The 12,814-nt window shown below is 34.5% G+C and overlaps 3 protein-coding genes and 1 non-coding gene across 4 annotated transcripts; 3 read left to right on the top strand and 1 right to left on the bottom strand.

Annotated features, from left to right (window-relative positions):
- Positions 1–96: 96 nt before the first annotated feature.
- LOC17874733 (pantoate--beta-alanine ligase) lies at positions 97–1,557 on the top strand. The gene is made up of 4 exons (XM_006280733.2): positions 97–709; positions 807–920; positions 1,005–1,136; positions 1,233–1,557. Exons 1-4 carry the CDS (start codon positions 140–142, stop codon positions 1,353–1,355), a joined length of 939 nt encoding a protein of 312 aa, XP_006280795.2. The 5' UTR covers positions 97–139; the 3' UTR covers positions 1,356–1,557.
- A 392-nt stretch (positions 1,558–1,949) lies between these two features.
- On the bottom strand, positions 1,950–2,035 carry TRNAM-CAU. Its single transcript is given in 2 exon segments — positions 1,950–1,985; positions 1,998–2,035. It is a non-coding gene; the product is annotated as a tRNA-Met (tRNA).
- Positions 2,036–2,131: 96 nt separating this feature from the next.
- LOC17875040 lies at positions 2,132–5,161 on the top strand. The gene is made up of 8 exons (XM_006279728.2): positions 2,132–2,260; positions 2,466–2,647; positions 2,754–3,071; positions 3,185–3,401; positions 3,790–3,927; positions 4,012–4,341; positions 4,425–4,684; positions 4,767–5,161. Exons 2-8 carry the CDS (start codon positions 2,532–2,534, stop codon positions 4,933–4,935), a joined length of 1,548 nt encoding a protein of 515 aa, XP_006279790.1. The 5' UTR covers positions 2,132–2,260; positions 2,466–2,531; the 3' UTR covers positions 4,936–5,161.
- A 2,603-nt stretch (positions 5,162–7,764) lies between these two features.
- Positions 7,765–9,790, top strand: LOC17876785 (cyclin-dependent kinase inhibitor 3). The gene is made up of 3 exons (XM_006281010.2): positions 7,765–8,217; positions 9,133–9,327; positions 9,412–9,790. Exons 1-3 carry the CDS (start codon positions 7,820–7,822, stop codon positions 9,479–9,481), a joined length of 663 nt encoding a protein of 220 aa, XP_006281072.1. The 5' UTR covers positions 7,765–7,819; the 3' UTR covers positions 9,482–9,790.
- Positions 9,791–12,814: the final 3,024 nt, after the last annotated feature.

Raw genomic sequence — 12,814 nt, 5'->3', positions numbered from 1 at the left:
AATTTTTATTCGACGATCGGTTAAGTTCGGTTTGCTTTAATTTATTTATTTCGGTTAGATCATTTAAATTTCATTTTCTGTTCACAAGAAAACACACATTCGTGAGAAAGACGAAGACGATTTCGATTCTCCTCCAACAATGGAACCAGAAGTAATCAGAGACAAAGAAGCAATGAGAAGATGGTCTCGAGCCATGAGATCACAAGGCAAGACCATTGGCTTAGTACCCACCATGGGTTACCTCCACGAAGGTCACTTATCTCTCGTTCGTCAATCCCTAACCCTCGCCGATGTCACCGTCGTCTCAATCTACGTCAATCCAGGCCAATTCTCACCTACGGAAGACCTCTCCACATACCCATCTGATTTCTCCGGCGATCTTGTTAAACTCTCGGCACTTTCCGGTGGTAAAGTCGTCGTCTTTAACCCGAGAAACCTCTATGACTACGGCGGTGGTGAGAGGAAGAAGGTTAATAACGGTGGTGGTGGTGGTGGGAGGGTTTTGAGTTGTGTGGAGGAAGAAGATGGGTTAGGGCATGAGACTTGGATTAGGGTTGAGAGATTGGAGAAAGGTTTGTGTGGGAAAAGTAGGCCTGTGTTCTTTAGAGGTGTTGCTACTATTGTTACTAAGCTTTTTAATATCGTTGAGCCTGATGTTGCTATGTTTGGTAAGAAAGATTATCAACAATGGCGGATTATACAAAGAATGGTGAGGATTGGGAATGTTTTTGCATAGTTTTTGTTTGGTTTTGGGAAAGATCTTTACTAATTTCAAATTGATTTGGCTTTTTGTCTTTGTTATGTAGGTTCGAGATCTTGATTTTGGGATAGAGATTGTAGGAGGAGATATAACTAGAGAGAAAGATGGACTTGCGATGAGTTCGAGAAATGTGCATCTGTCACCTGAAGAGAGGCAAAGGGTAAAGTAAAAGATTGTAGCATTTGAACAAGGATGAAGAAAGTGACTTACTTTTATGTTGTTTGGTTATGATATGGTATGGCAGGCTTTGTCTATAAGTAGGTCACTGACAATGGCTAAAGCTTCTGTAGCAGAAGGGTTGACCAGTGTTGCTGAGATTAAGGATATGATTGTTCAACAACTTGTTGGATCTGATGGACGGGTAGATTATGTCGAGGTAAGCATTTCATCGTGTTGAGTTGTTGTTTGGATTAGTCTGTACTCATACCATTCAGTTTTTGATGTGAGGAATGTGATTGTGTATGTTATGCAGATTGTTGACCAAGAAACTCTGGAAGGAGTGGAAGAGATAAAGAATGGGGTAGTGATTTGTGTTGCTGCTTGGTTTGGAACGGTCAGGCTTATAGACAACATTGAGATCAATATCTCTCTCTAGATCTGCATCAAACTTCGAAGGTAATGAAAATGCATGTAGAACATTCGTAAACAGAGAAAAACGATGAGAAACAAGTAAACTACGGGAAACTACATTTGCACATTCTCAATATCTCCTTTTTTTTCATAGCAAACCAAAGTGTTTTGAGTTTTGATTTTAGACACAGCATTTGTTATTCTTGAATTGATTATACTTCACACAAGATGGCTATATGATAGAGAGACCTGTCTGAAAGGGACCACGAGCATCAAAATAACTCAACTCAAGAATGATTTGAGATACTTCAATCACTTTGACAAGCTCCTTGTACAACTATCTTTATCCCATTGGACAAATCCGAACCAAAAGGAACACACTTGACAACTCTTTTTAGCATTGATTAAGTCCGTTTCTCAAATGCTGTTCTCAAAACACCCAAAGACATGAATGTTTCAGACCAGTGTGACAGTGTGAATCGAGTTCTAAAAAAGGAGATTACAAAAATGCCTAAAAAAAGCAAGAGAAAACAAGAGTAATCGAGTTCATCATCTACAAAAGATCATAAAACAAAAAGAAAATCACAATTTAAAAGGTAATTAAAAAAAAACAAAAACATGGGGTGAGAGAGGCTCGAACTCTCGACCTCAGGATTACTCAGATAGCTATGAGACCTACGCGCTAGCCAACTGCGCCACCACCCCCAATTGCTTATACACTTCAGAAACATATAAATATTATAAACAAACACTAACACTTTATCGTTCTCGTCTAGTCTCTGTCGTTGGCCTCACGACGAGAGAGAGAGAGAGAGACTTCTCATGTACGCACAACCCCAATCCGCTTCTTCGTCTTCTTCTTCTTCGTCTTCTTCTCTGCTCTTCATCATCAATTCGTCCTTCTCTCCACTTGGTTCCTTCTAATTCAAGGTTTGTTTGCTACTTCAATGTGTGTTTCTCAATCCCTGAATCCGCCCTTTTGATTCTTGAATCTCAATATTGTTATTGTTTCTTCTGTATTATCTGACACTGGCGTTAGAACTGGATTCAAACCTCTGATTCAGTAGCTAAGCCATTTGGTTTTCAATTAGGTTCTGGAATTTGATTTTTTGTTTGTTTGTTCTTTGTAATGTAGAGATTGGGATTGAGGTCTGTTTCTGAGATTAGGCAATGTTTTAGTCGTGAGGTGTAAGGTAAACCAATGGTTGGGCATGTTGTTGTGTCTCCATCATTGTGCGTTCAGCTACGGATGCACAATGTTCACTTTAGTCACAGAAGCTGCTTCTCCACGAACCCTCGTGTAAAGATTGCCCAAAGGTTTTAATCTCATTCTCTTTTATTTGTTGTTCTTGAACATATGAAATGGTTTAGTAGAAGTAACAATGTTGGAATGTTGTGTTTAAATCATGGTTTCTATTTGTAGGAAGGCTTTTGGGGTTTGCAAGATCACATCATGGGAAGCTGATAAATATAATGTTGCGACTCCCTTGAATCTTGGATTGTATTGTTCTCGTGGAGAGTCTTCTTGTAAGTGTACTTGTTTGGCATCTATGGCAGATTTTGATGGTGTTGCTGGTTCAGGTTGGGTTCCTATTGGTGACCAAGTTCTCTTGACCGCTAGTATATTTCTTACGTATATGGCTGGAGTGATTCCTGTTAAAAAAAACTCGAGTTACTCTTCTGAAGAGAACACTGTTGAGGATGAAAATCCACGTGTTGGAACTTCAGAATCTTCTGGTAGGTAAGAGTAGTCGTCTGTGAATTGATATCTCTGTTGCATTTTAGCTGCGAGGTATTAATACAGAAAAGTGTTGTGTATTTACGCTTCTCTTTTCTTCTATGCATTGAGTGTAGGGAGACTGATTTTGAGGGTGATTTAAAGTCTGTATGGGATGTGGTGAAAGTAAAGCTTTTAGATTCTTTAGACGCCATTAAGCATAAGAGCACACTTGGAAGCAGAGATCTCAAAGCTAAACCTCCCCAAGGGAAGCCCCCACTGAGTTTGTATGCGATATCTGAAGGGCCTCAACTGTACTTGCTCTGGTCATGTTTTCAGAAACTTGAGGAAGAGGTGAGCTTCTACCTGCTTTCTACAGTATTTCACTTTGCACATAATTTTTTTTAAGAGGTTCCAATAATTTCTAGTTCAGGAGCATATCTTATTAACAGAAATAGACTGTCAACATGTGCATTTTGAGTTAAGTAGTCGCATCAAGGTCCGTTCTGTAATAGCAGATACCAGTTTGTCACAATATTGAAATGCCAAACCTGCCATAAAAAATATCGTTAAGGTGAGAAGATTTTGAATTAAATTACCTGTGACAAGAATTTACTGACTCATTTAATTGTTTCATCCCTCTCTAGTATTAAGATTTGTTATTCTCTACCCTTAGTAATATATAAGACATTAGTTTGATGTGATTCATACATGCTGATCAGCTAGTGTACTTGCTTTTCAGACAAATAAGATCTCTGACACAATCAGTCCAGATGAGTGGATGGTTAGTTTTACTCAAATTGTTCGGGAAGCATATCAAGCAGCATGCACGGCTTGGCTAAAAAAGGAGCTGTCTGTGGAAAACACTGATTCTGACAATGTAAGTCGATATCATATAACGTGTAGTCATTATTTGAATAGCAGATTTAGATATGAACTCAAGAATCTAGCCTGTGATATGCAGGCGATTACTCCTTTGCTGATCAGAATGCTAAATGAAAAGGATGCTATATTTGACAAAATAAGAAAATCAGGCAAGGAGGATCTATTTGCAGAATTTTTGTATTTCCAAAGATTTGGATCTCCCGTGAAAGCTTTCTGCTACGACTTTAGCTTCTTTCGCACACACGGAGTTGCCATTTTGGAAGACTTCATGATAACATTGGCGGATGGGGTTGCTAGCATCTATCTAGAGCTCATTTCTGTAGACAGCAAATTTTCAAATGAATTGAATAGTGGAGGATTAGGTATCTGTAGCCTTTCTAGTCGAGCACTCCAAAAACTACGTAACGAGGTGAAAAACAACTTCACTTGTGTTTAGTTCCATCTTACAATTCATCTCTCATGAACAAAACTTCCATTTCGTCTTGTTGATAGGTAGCTCTATACCAGTGGTTGCATCAGAATATGGAAGCAGTTGTATCAATGTATGAGGATCGCTTTGACCTCTACATTCTCAAAACTCAGGTTATCAACAACCTTGATGGTAGTGACGATACCGAAAGCCGTAGTTGGTGGAGAAAGTTCACACTTGGAAAAACTAAAGCTGCCTCATCATCAACCTTGCGATACTCCATAATCAGCGATTTTTCATTGCCAGTTAAACGAACCAAGGAGCTTAAAGCTCTATCGGGATGGTAAACGTTTCTTCTTTAACCTTGACCACAAAACCGAAACTTCCATGACAATTACACATAAGAAAGTGTTTGATGTGTACAGGAGATACTACTTCAGTCTGTTTCTGGAGTTATCAGACATCGGAATGCCAATTATCAGAGTGGTGTTGGATAAAGTGAGTAGCATCATATCCTTCTTTCTCGTCACCTTGATCGGTAGATCAGTCGGACTCATCTTCACCGGCATTAGACAGTCTCTACGTTGGAAGTGAAATCTTATACAATTGTGATGGTAACTATTTTTTTTTTGCGTCGATCTCATTTTTGGTGTCCTTTTGATTATCCTGGTTTGGTAGGTGGTAAAATTGGTGAAATATGATTTTTAACTTGTAGTTTTTGCATTTATTCAATTGCTTCAACAACATTGCCAATGTTCTTTTTCTCTGGAAAATATATTTTCATGTCTTAATTAGTGAAGTCCTCATATCTTTAATTTTAGTCATTAGCTCTTATGAATTGACTCTGAATATGCTATGTAATACTTGAACAAGCACTGCTGCTTGTTGATCAGAACACATAAAAACGTATCCACCTCAGAAACAAGAATTGTTCTATAAACTTATTAATGATTACATATTTACATGCTTTGACCTCTCAAGGTGCAAGTGCTAGTTTCACGAATTGGTTTTGGATGATTATAGCCCTGGGCAAAAAATCTGGAACCGAAAATCCGAAACAGAACCGACCCGGAAAATTAGACCTGAATTTGAACCCGCAACTTTAGATTTACGAGCAACTCTTTCGTATAACATATTATTTTAATATATCATTTTTTGTTACAAATATGATTCTATCATAGACAGTTCCTTCTTAGTTCCGACCCTATTAGATTCATGATTGACAACGTTTTCTTCTCCATGTTGATGTTGGACACCTTCTCCATTCTTCTTCTTTAATACCTAGAAACACGACGAACTGTTAGAATTGCACATTTTCATCTCGTGTAAACGTATCTTCATTGATCTGCACGATTATTAATAAATTGTATTATCTGGGATTCGAACCCTCTCTTAGTGTAGAAGCATTACTGAATCCTTAGTCTACAACCATTAGGCCAAAGGGCTTTCACTAGTATATCTTATTTAGTTTAATTATTTACATAAATCTTAAGAAAAATAAATCCAATTATGTAAAGATGTGAAAGTGGTTTCTCATAAAAATTTTTAAAGGTTCTCAAATAAGAACAAATTCTCATTTCTCTCAACTCTTTCTAATTATTTTCAATTTTTAATTGTTGAGAGTCTTTCTTAAAACCTTTTACATGATCTTAGGACACCTCCAATGGAGGTTTCAAGGTGAGTATCTAAAGAAGAAAAATATTTAAACTAACAAATAGTATAAGATCGGTTCTTATTGTAGAGTTTTAAGGACTGGTTCTTAGGTTAGTACATACAACTCTCACAATCTAATTGATTACTTAATTTTTAATTATTTAAAATTAAAATAAAAGATGATTTATTACTAAAAAGAGTAAATACGGTTTCTCAAAAGTTACAGATTAGAAACTTTTCTTGAATGAGAAGGAGCAAATGGGATAGTGGTTCTCACCTCTGTTGTCTTCTCACCAAATCCGAGTTCGAGCCCAACTCCTCTCAAAGAGAGATATATATTTTGTAATGATGTCAAAAAAGAAAAAAAAATCTTGAATTCCTTCACATTTTTCTCATTTTTATAGTTCTGGACGTTCGGTTTAAGCAGGTTATTCGAGTCGGATTATTCAGTTTAGAAGAAATTCGGTTTTCAAAAATCTCACCAAATAGACCCGAATTAAAATTCGGTTTGGGCCAGTTCAGTAGTCGGTTTGTTCGGATCAATTATTAGCTAAATTTTATATTCCAAATTTAAACCAATTATTTTTGTAATTTGTTTTTTTTCGGTTTATGAGACCATGAAGTTGTGTGAAATATGCGATGGTCCAAATTGTTAAATAAAAAATTATTTGTGTAAAAGTGTTTCTTTTAAAAAAAAGAAGAGAGAAATAAAGATAATGATCAATTTTTGGTGAAAAGTCAGTTGACTCGAATTTTTGAAAAAATATATGTCAATTTCAAAAAAAAAAACTTTTCATGATCTAATAGGTAATTTGATATTAATTTTTGTGACTACTAACAATTTCCTGTTCATGTAAATATTTTTCTCTTATATGTGAATATATTTAACTAGTAGTACATTGATATAAATTTAAAAATATGTATGGTTAAATTCAAATGTTTTTTTTTCAACATGTTATACTCCCTCTGTTCCACTTTATAAGATGTTTTAACATTTTGAATTTGTTCTACTTTATTAGATTTTTTCAGTTTTCTATGCACAATTTCTATTACTTTAATTGTTTATGAATATTTAAATTCTGCAATATTTTTTTATATTGGTTGAATTTTAATAAATGATATCATCTTTATTATTCCCTCCGTTTGAGAATACATGATCTTTTGGCCATTTTTCTTCTTCGAAATTAGACGATTTTCTCCCAAATCTATGTAAAACTACATATTGTTTTATCGTTTTTATCAATTTAGATTCTGCAGATTGTTTTTTCGTTGGTTAAATTGTGTTTAAGTTAGTATTAAATGATGTTTTTTCTTAGAAATAAACAAAAATTAATTGATTTATTAATTTGTGTGCATTTTCTCAAAAGATCATCTATTCTAGAACGAAGGAGTATTTTTTAATTGTTGTACTGTTAACCAAAACATCTTATAAAGTAAAACAATAGAAGTATGATTTATTTATCTAATAAAATTAGTAAAAGAGGCTTTAAATGAATTTTTCTGGTAAAGCAGAGTAATTTCAGATATGAATGTGTAATTTCAGAAACCAAAAACAAATCAACACCATAAAAACGTCTAGCAAATTACTTAAACCAAATTACTTATACTAATAATGATGAATTTGAGGGGCTTATTTAAAAAATAATATTTTTTTGACAATTATTTATTTTCCTTTTTTCTCCTTTGCTTTTATTTATTTTTATTAACCCCACAAAAACTCGAAAAGCTTTTTCCCATTTTTCTCACTTTCCCTCTTCTTCTCCTTCCTCTAAGCTTTTCCCTCCCAATTTTCTCTTTCCGCTTTCAAGCTTTTCCCACTCCAAAAATGGGGAAATACATGAAAAAATCCAAAACTACCGGCAAAATTGGCGTCATGGAGCCTTCCGAGCCTACTACTATGGGTGTTCGAACCAGAGCCGCTAAAACCCTAGCCTTGAAGCGGCTTAACTCCTCCTCCGCCGCTGATTCAGCTCTACCCGACGACTCTTCTTGCTATCTTCAGCTCCGTAGCCGCCGTCTAGAGAAACCCTTTTCGTTAATTGAGCCGAAACAGCCGCCGAAGGTTCTTAAATCGGGAATCAAAGAGTCTCGCGTTGACTCGGTTAACTCGGTTGACTCGGTTCCTGTAGCTCAGAGCTGTAATGGAGATGAATGTTTTGATAATTCCGTGAGTGCCCAAGTTTCTTGTGGAGAGAATAGCCTTGATTTTGAATCTAGACACAGGTTCGTTCGTCTTCTTTCTCCTGTGCCCTAATTTTTATCTTCTTACCAATTTGATTTGTGTGTTCTCTCTTACTTTAGAATCTTAGTTTGAGTTTTACATATGATTCTTGCTCAAATGTGAAGCTTTCTCTGAAACTTTTGTTGTTTGCTTCAATTCAATGGGATGAAACTAGCTTTAGTACAAGGAAAAATAAAAATAGGTTTTTTATGTTACCCTTAATGGTTTGGTTTTGGTTACTCTCTTGTGATGTGATGTACTGCTTCACCGTATGAGTCTCTTTTGGTGTTAGATTAGATACTTTTAGAGTTATTGAGGTCTGTACCATGTTGTGTACCTCATTGCAGAGGTTATCAATGTTGCAAAGCTATGGTCTTTATATATTGTAATCTGTTTTTGTGCATTTCATTAGTTCAATAACCTTTTTGTTAATGGGGGTAATGGAATTGGAAGTAATACAGTTTTGGGATTTGGTTCTTGGTTTATTAACACATGGTTTTTGCAAAAGTGGGTTGTTGTATAAAGGTCAGAAGCTTTTAATATGTAAGATCATATGAGAATTGAGACTTTTCCTCATAAGTGTTATGCAAGTACTGTGGTGTCGTGTTCATGGGACCTAGTGGTTTTTGCATACTTGGGGAATACTTTTGTAGGATACTCTGGTTTTTTTTGGGGGCAACCGTCTCGCTAGTTGACAATGTGGTGTTTTGCCTTCTCTTTGTTATTTATTGCATTTGCAATATCTTATGGGACCATATTAACCAGAAAGTTTTTACCTTTTGTTGTTTACTTAAATCAAGCCTCTTTTTTTTTTTTTGTTTCTGAGTGTTTAGTTTTGGTTCAAGTCTTGATTTCGATTGTGTGTGTTTTGTGGTGATAGTGTTATTGAAGGTACTTATTCTAACTCTTTTCTGCAGCACAAGAGAGAGCACGCCTTGTAACTTTGTAGAGGATCATGAGATCATGGTTACACCAGGGTCTAGCACTAGGTCGATGCGTACAGCAACGAAAGAGTACACAAAGGACCGGGATAGCACGATACCGACCACTAGTGAACTGGAGGAGTTCTTTGCATTTGCAGAGCAGCAACAACAGAGGCTATTTGTTGAGAAGTAAGCTTGTTTTTTTTTTTAATTTCGTTATATGCGTTCATTACTAAGAGAATGGTGACTCATGTGTTTTCGAAAAATGTTCAGGTACAACTTCGACATTGTGAATGATATCCCCCTCAGCGGACGATACGAATGGGTACAAGTCATTCCATGAAGTTCAAGAGGAATCAGCTCCAAAAAGATATGGTGTGAAGTAAGAATGTGATGGAGATTAACAGACTAACCCGAACATCAAAAACCGTGTAATCTTAAGTAATAATGTGGTTAGAGAACAAGTTTGAAAGTAGCTTAGGGACATGAAACCTCACACCATTTGTACTACTAATCTCAGATGCCTTAGTGAAAATTTCTCATCTGTTTCATTCAAATGTTTTCTTCTTTCTCTATCTCTCTATCTCTCACTCATGTTTATTCAAAACTATATGTAATGATGATTGATAGGGATGTATTTGAACATGTTAAAGCTTGGCATATAGTGAAAACAAAATGATTCAGATGCAGAAGAACTAAGACCCAATTGGGAGGTTCACGTGTGAATTTTGGTAGGTGCAAAAATCTGAATTCTGAATCATATCCTTTTCGTTCAACTACACAAGATTGGTCCCTTTTCATCTCTTCCCATAATTATGACGCACGTGAATGTGTGTGCAAATAATTTGAAGTATACAACATTTGAATAATTGTAAGCTAAGTTCAAAGCTAAAAAAAGCACAACTAAGTAAGGGTTCGATAGCGGTTGGGATGGACAAATCCGTCAGCGACTCAACGGTTTAATCCGCTCTATTTTTAAGGTGGACAACAAATCGCTGCAAACCAACTTTAATTTTCATGTAAAAATGGTCCGAAGATGGTAAGTGACAGTTTTCTTTCTGTTTTTTAATCACACTATTGCGAAATATACTTGAATGGTAAATAAAAAATGGTCTAATCCGTAAACGAATTTGCCCGTCTTAACCGCTACAACTATTCGGACCCGAAGTGAGTTTTGTAGCAATTTGCAAAAGACTGGATGATTCTTGAAATCCAAATTATTACAACAAAGTTTGTAACATACACTGACAAAAAGAAAAAAAGATGAGACAGCAAATATATACATATATTACAGTGTTCACTGAGAAGATCTCTGTTGTTTTAACCTTTTTAACTATTGGAAATTGGCAAAAACTGCGAAATCTTTATCAAGAAACCAATCATTGTTCTTTGTTTTTCTTTAATCTATCGAAGTAAAAAAAGTGAAACGTGAACATACATAACATTGTTGTATATATACGTACATACATTTAGTTGTACACGGGTTCTTGTTTTGATCACGGGCTTGTTTTGACTATACACAAAATAATGGTATTGGGACACATAGATTCGCTTACATCATCAGCTCTGCGACCCAATGGCACACCACTTGGGGTATCTGAATTCAGCTTGTTCGATGTTTTTGTTTGACCATTTTAACTATTTTGGTTGAGTAAAAGGCCAAAAAGGAGGAGCACTGATTACGAAAGCTAGCCTTTTGTCTCTTTTCGTTTCTTCTTTCTCTAACTCTCTTTTGATTTCTGGCTTCATATTTCAAAATCAATGTCTTTAGTTTGTTATGTATGTATAGTTTTCTTCTCTAGTTGTACACCATACATAGGCCTCACAATACATAGGCCTCACCATACATAGGCCTCACAATGTGAGCTACCAAAGTATGCATTAAAAAGTATGAAATTTGACCCTTGAAAATACCGTTTAAAACCGAAATTAGTTTGGTTCGGTTCGGTTACTTAAATTTTTTATTTGTTTATTGAAAGAAAAATCAATTTACAAAAACAGGAAAAAAAGATGTCAAAGCATAACGAGTAAACTCAATTATTCAAGCAAAACGCCTAACTAAAGAGTTCACTTGTGTCGATTAAGAAAACTCACGAATCTAATAAATAAATAGTAAATTTAAGATATATAATATTAAATTATCAATACTACTAAATTACTAATTACTTTATTTGTTTAGTCAATACATAAAAAAAAATTGTAGATTGGGTTATCTCTTCGAATTGAATAAAACTTTAACCGAATGGTTTATTAAAATATATGGTTATGTTTAATCGGTTTGAGTTTGGTTGTGTTTTATTGGAAAAACATCACATATTACAAGTTTTTGCTACCATTACATGTCACTCCAAACATAACATGTGGACAACTTCCACAAAATGGATCAAGCGCCCTGTTTGTCAAAGAAGGGTCATGGGAGTTTGATCTTCCATAGTATTATTTGGCAGGGCTCTTACATCAGTAGTTCAGTAAAAACCAATGTCAATATAACAAAATGTATCAATAAAGTTTCTGCATATGTAGTCTATATGACTCTCAGCTGATGTATCTTTGGTTGGAAGAGTGTGATTTGCTTAATATATCAGCCTTGAGAATCAAATAGAATCAAATAAGCTACATACAACGCATAAACTTTACTGATACATTTTCGGTATTAGGTATTAACTTGCGTGGATAAACGCACACTAACCTATTAAATTAAGATTACTAAATTCGAGATTTTTTTTAGAAACTTTCTTTCATCTATCCTTTATCAAAATATACGACTGCGATTAATTCTCCCGATTATATCTACTTTTTTAAGAATTTCAAATTCAGAAAATCGTTTTTGTTATTTTTCTAAATTTATATAACAATCGAACGTTGATTATATTGAATTTGGCAATATAAAAAATATCACTTAACAATTTGTATATTCAGTAAACAAATCTTTAAAATATTAAAAAATAACAAACCGTCCATCAGTGAGAATAACCTCACAGAAAATAACGATCAAAACGTTATAAACTAAAAGAGGTTAGAGCATCTCCAATGAGAGCTTCTAATTTTAGCGCGTTAAAGATATTTTATTTAAATTTAATGATTAATAAAAATTCGTTGAACTCTAAAAAGATGTTTAATTTTGGTTCCTGAACTCATTGTTAGAAGAGATCATTGTTCTAAATTTTTTTTTTTTTTTTTTTGTCAACGTTCTAAATTTATTTATTTATTCATTATATTTTTAATATTCACGTGTATTAAATGGTTAAATAAAAAGAATAAAAATTACGAAATCTTCAATTAATTAATGGATGTGTGATATTATTGGCGACCCAAAGATGAGATGACTAAGGGGGGGTTATTGGGAGGATGATTTTAAAAGAGTTTATGGATTTCTAAAGTTTAGAGATTTTAAGATTCTCAAAAAATTTTGTGGATTCTAAAATAATGTTTACCCAGATTTCTAGAGTTTAATAGATTCTTCATATGATAGATTCTATAAATACTTGTGAGAATTGCAGTATTTTGAAAGTTGTTTTTAATGACTAAATATGTAAGGAATCATTAAACCAATAACACTAGAATTTGATAGAATTGGAAAATCAATAAATACTCAACTTTTTGAATAACAAAGGATTTTAAATAGAATTACAAAATACATACACCAATAACAAGAGATTTTATTAGGAATCTAAGA

The sequence above is a fragment of the Capsella rubella genome, unplaced genomic scaffold (assembly GCF_000375325.1).
Source record: "Capsella rubella cultivar Monte Gargano unplaced genomic scaffold, Caprub1_0 scaffold_8, whole genome shotgun sequence".
In the NCBI taxonomy this organism is placed as follows: Eukaryota; Viridiplantae; Streptophyta; class Magnoliopsida; order Brassicales; family Brassicaceae; genus Capsella; species Capsella rubella.
The sequence above is the reverse complement of the archived record's forward strand: the minus strand, read 5'-3'. Positions and strand labels throughout refer to the sequence as shown.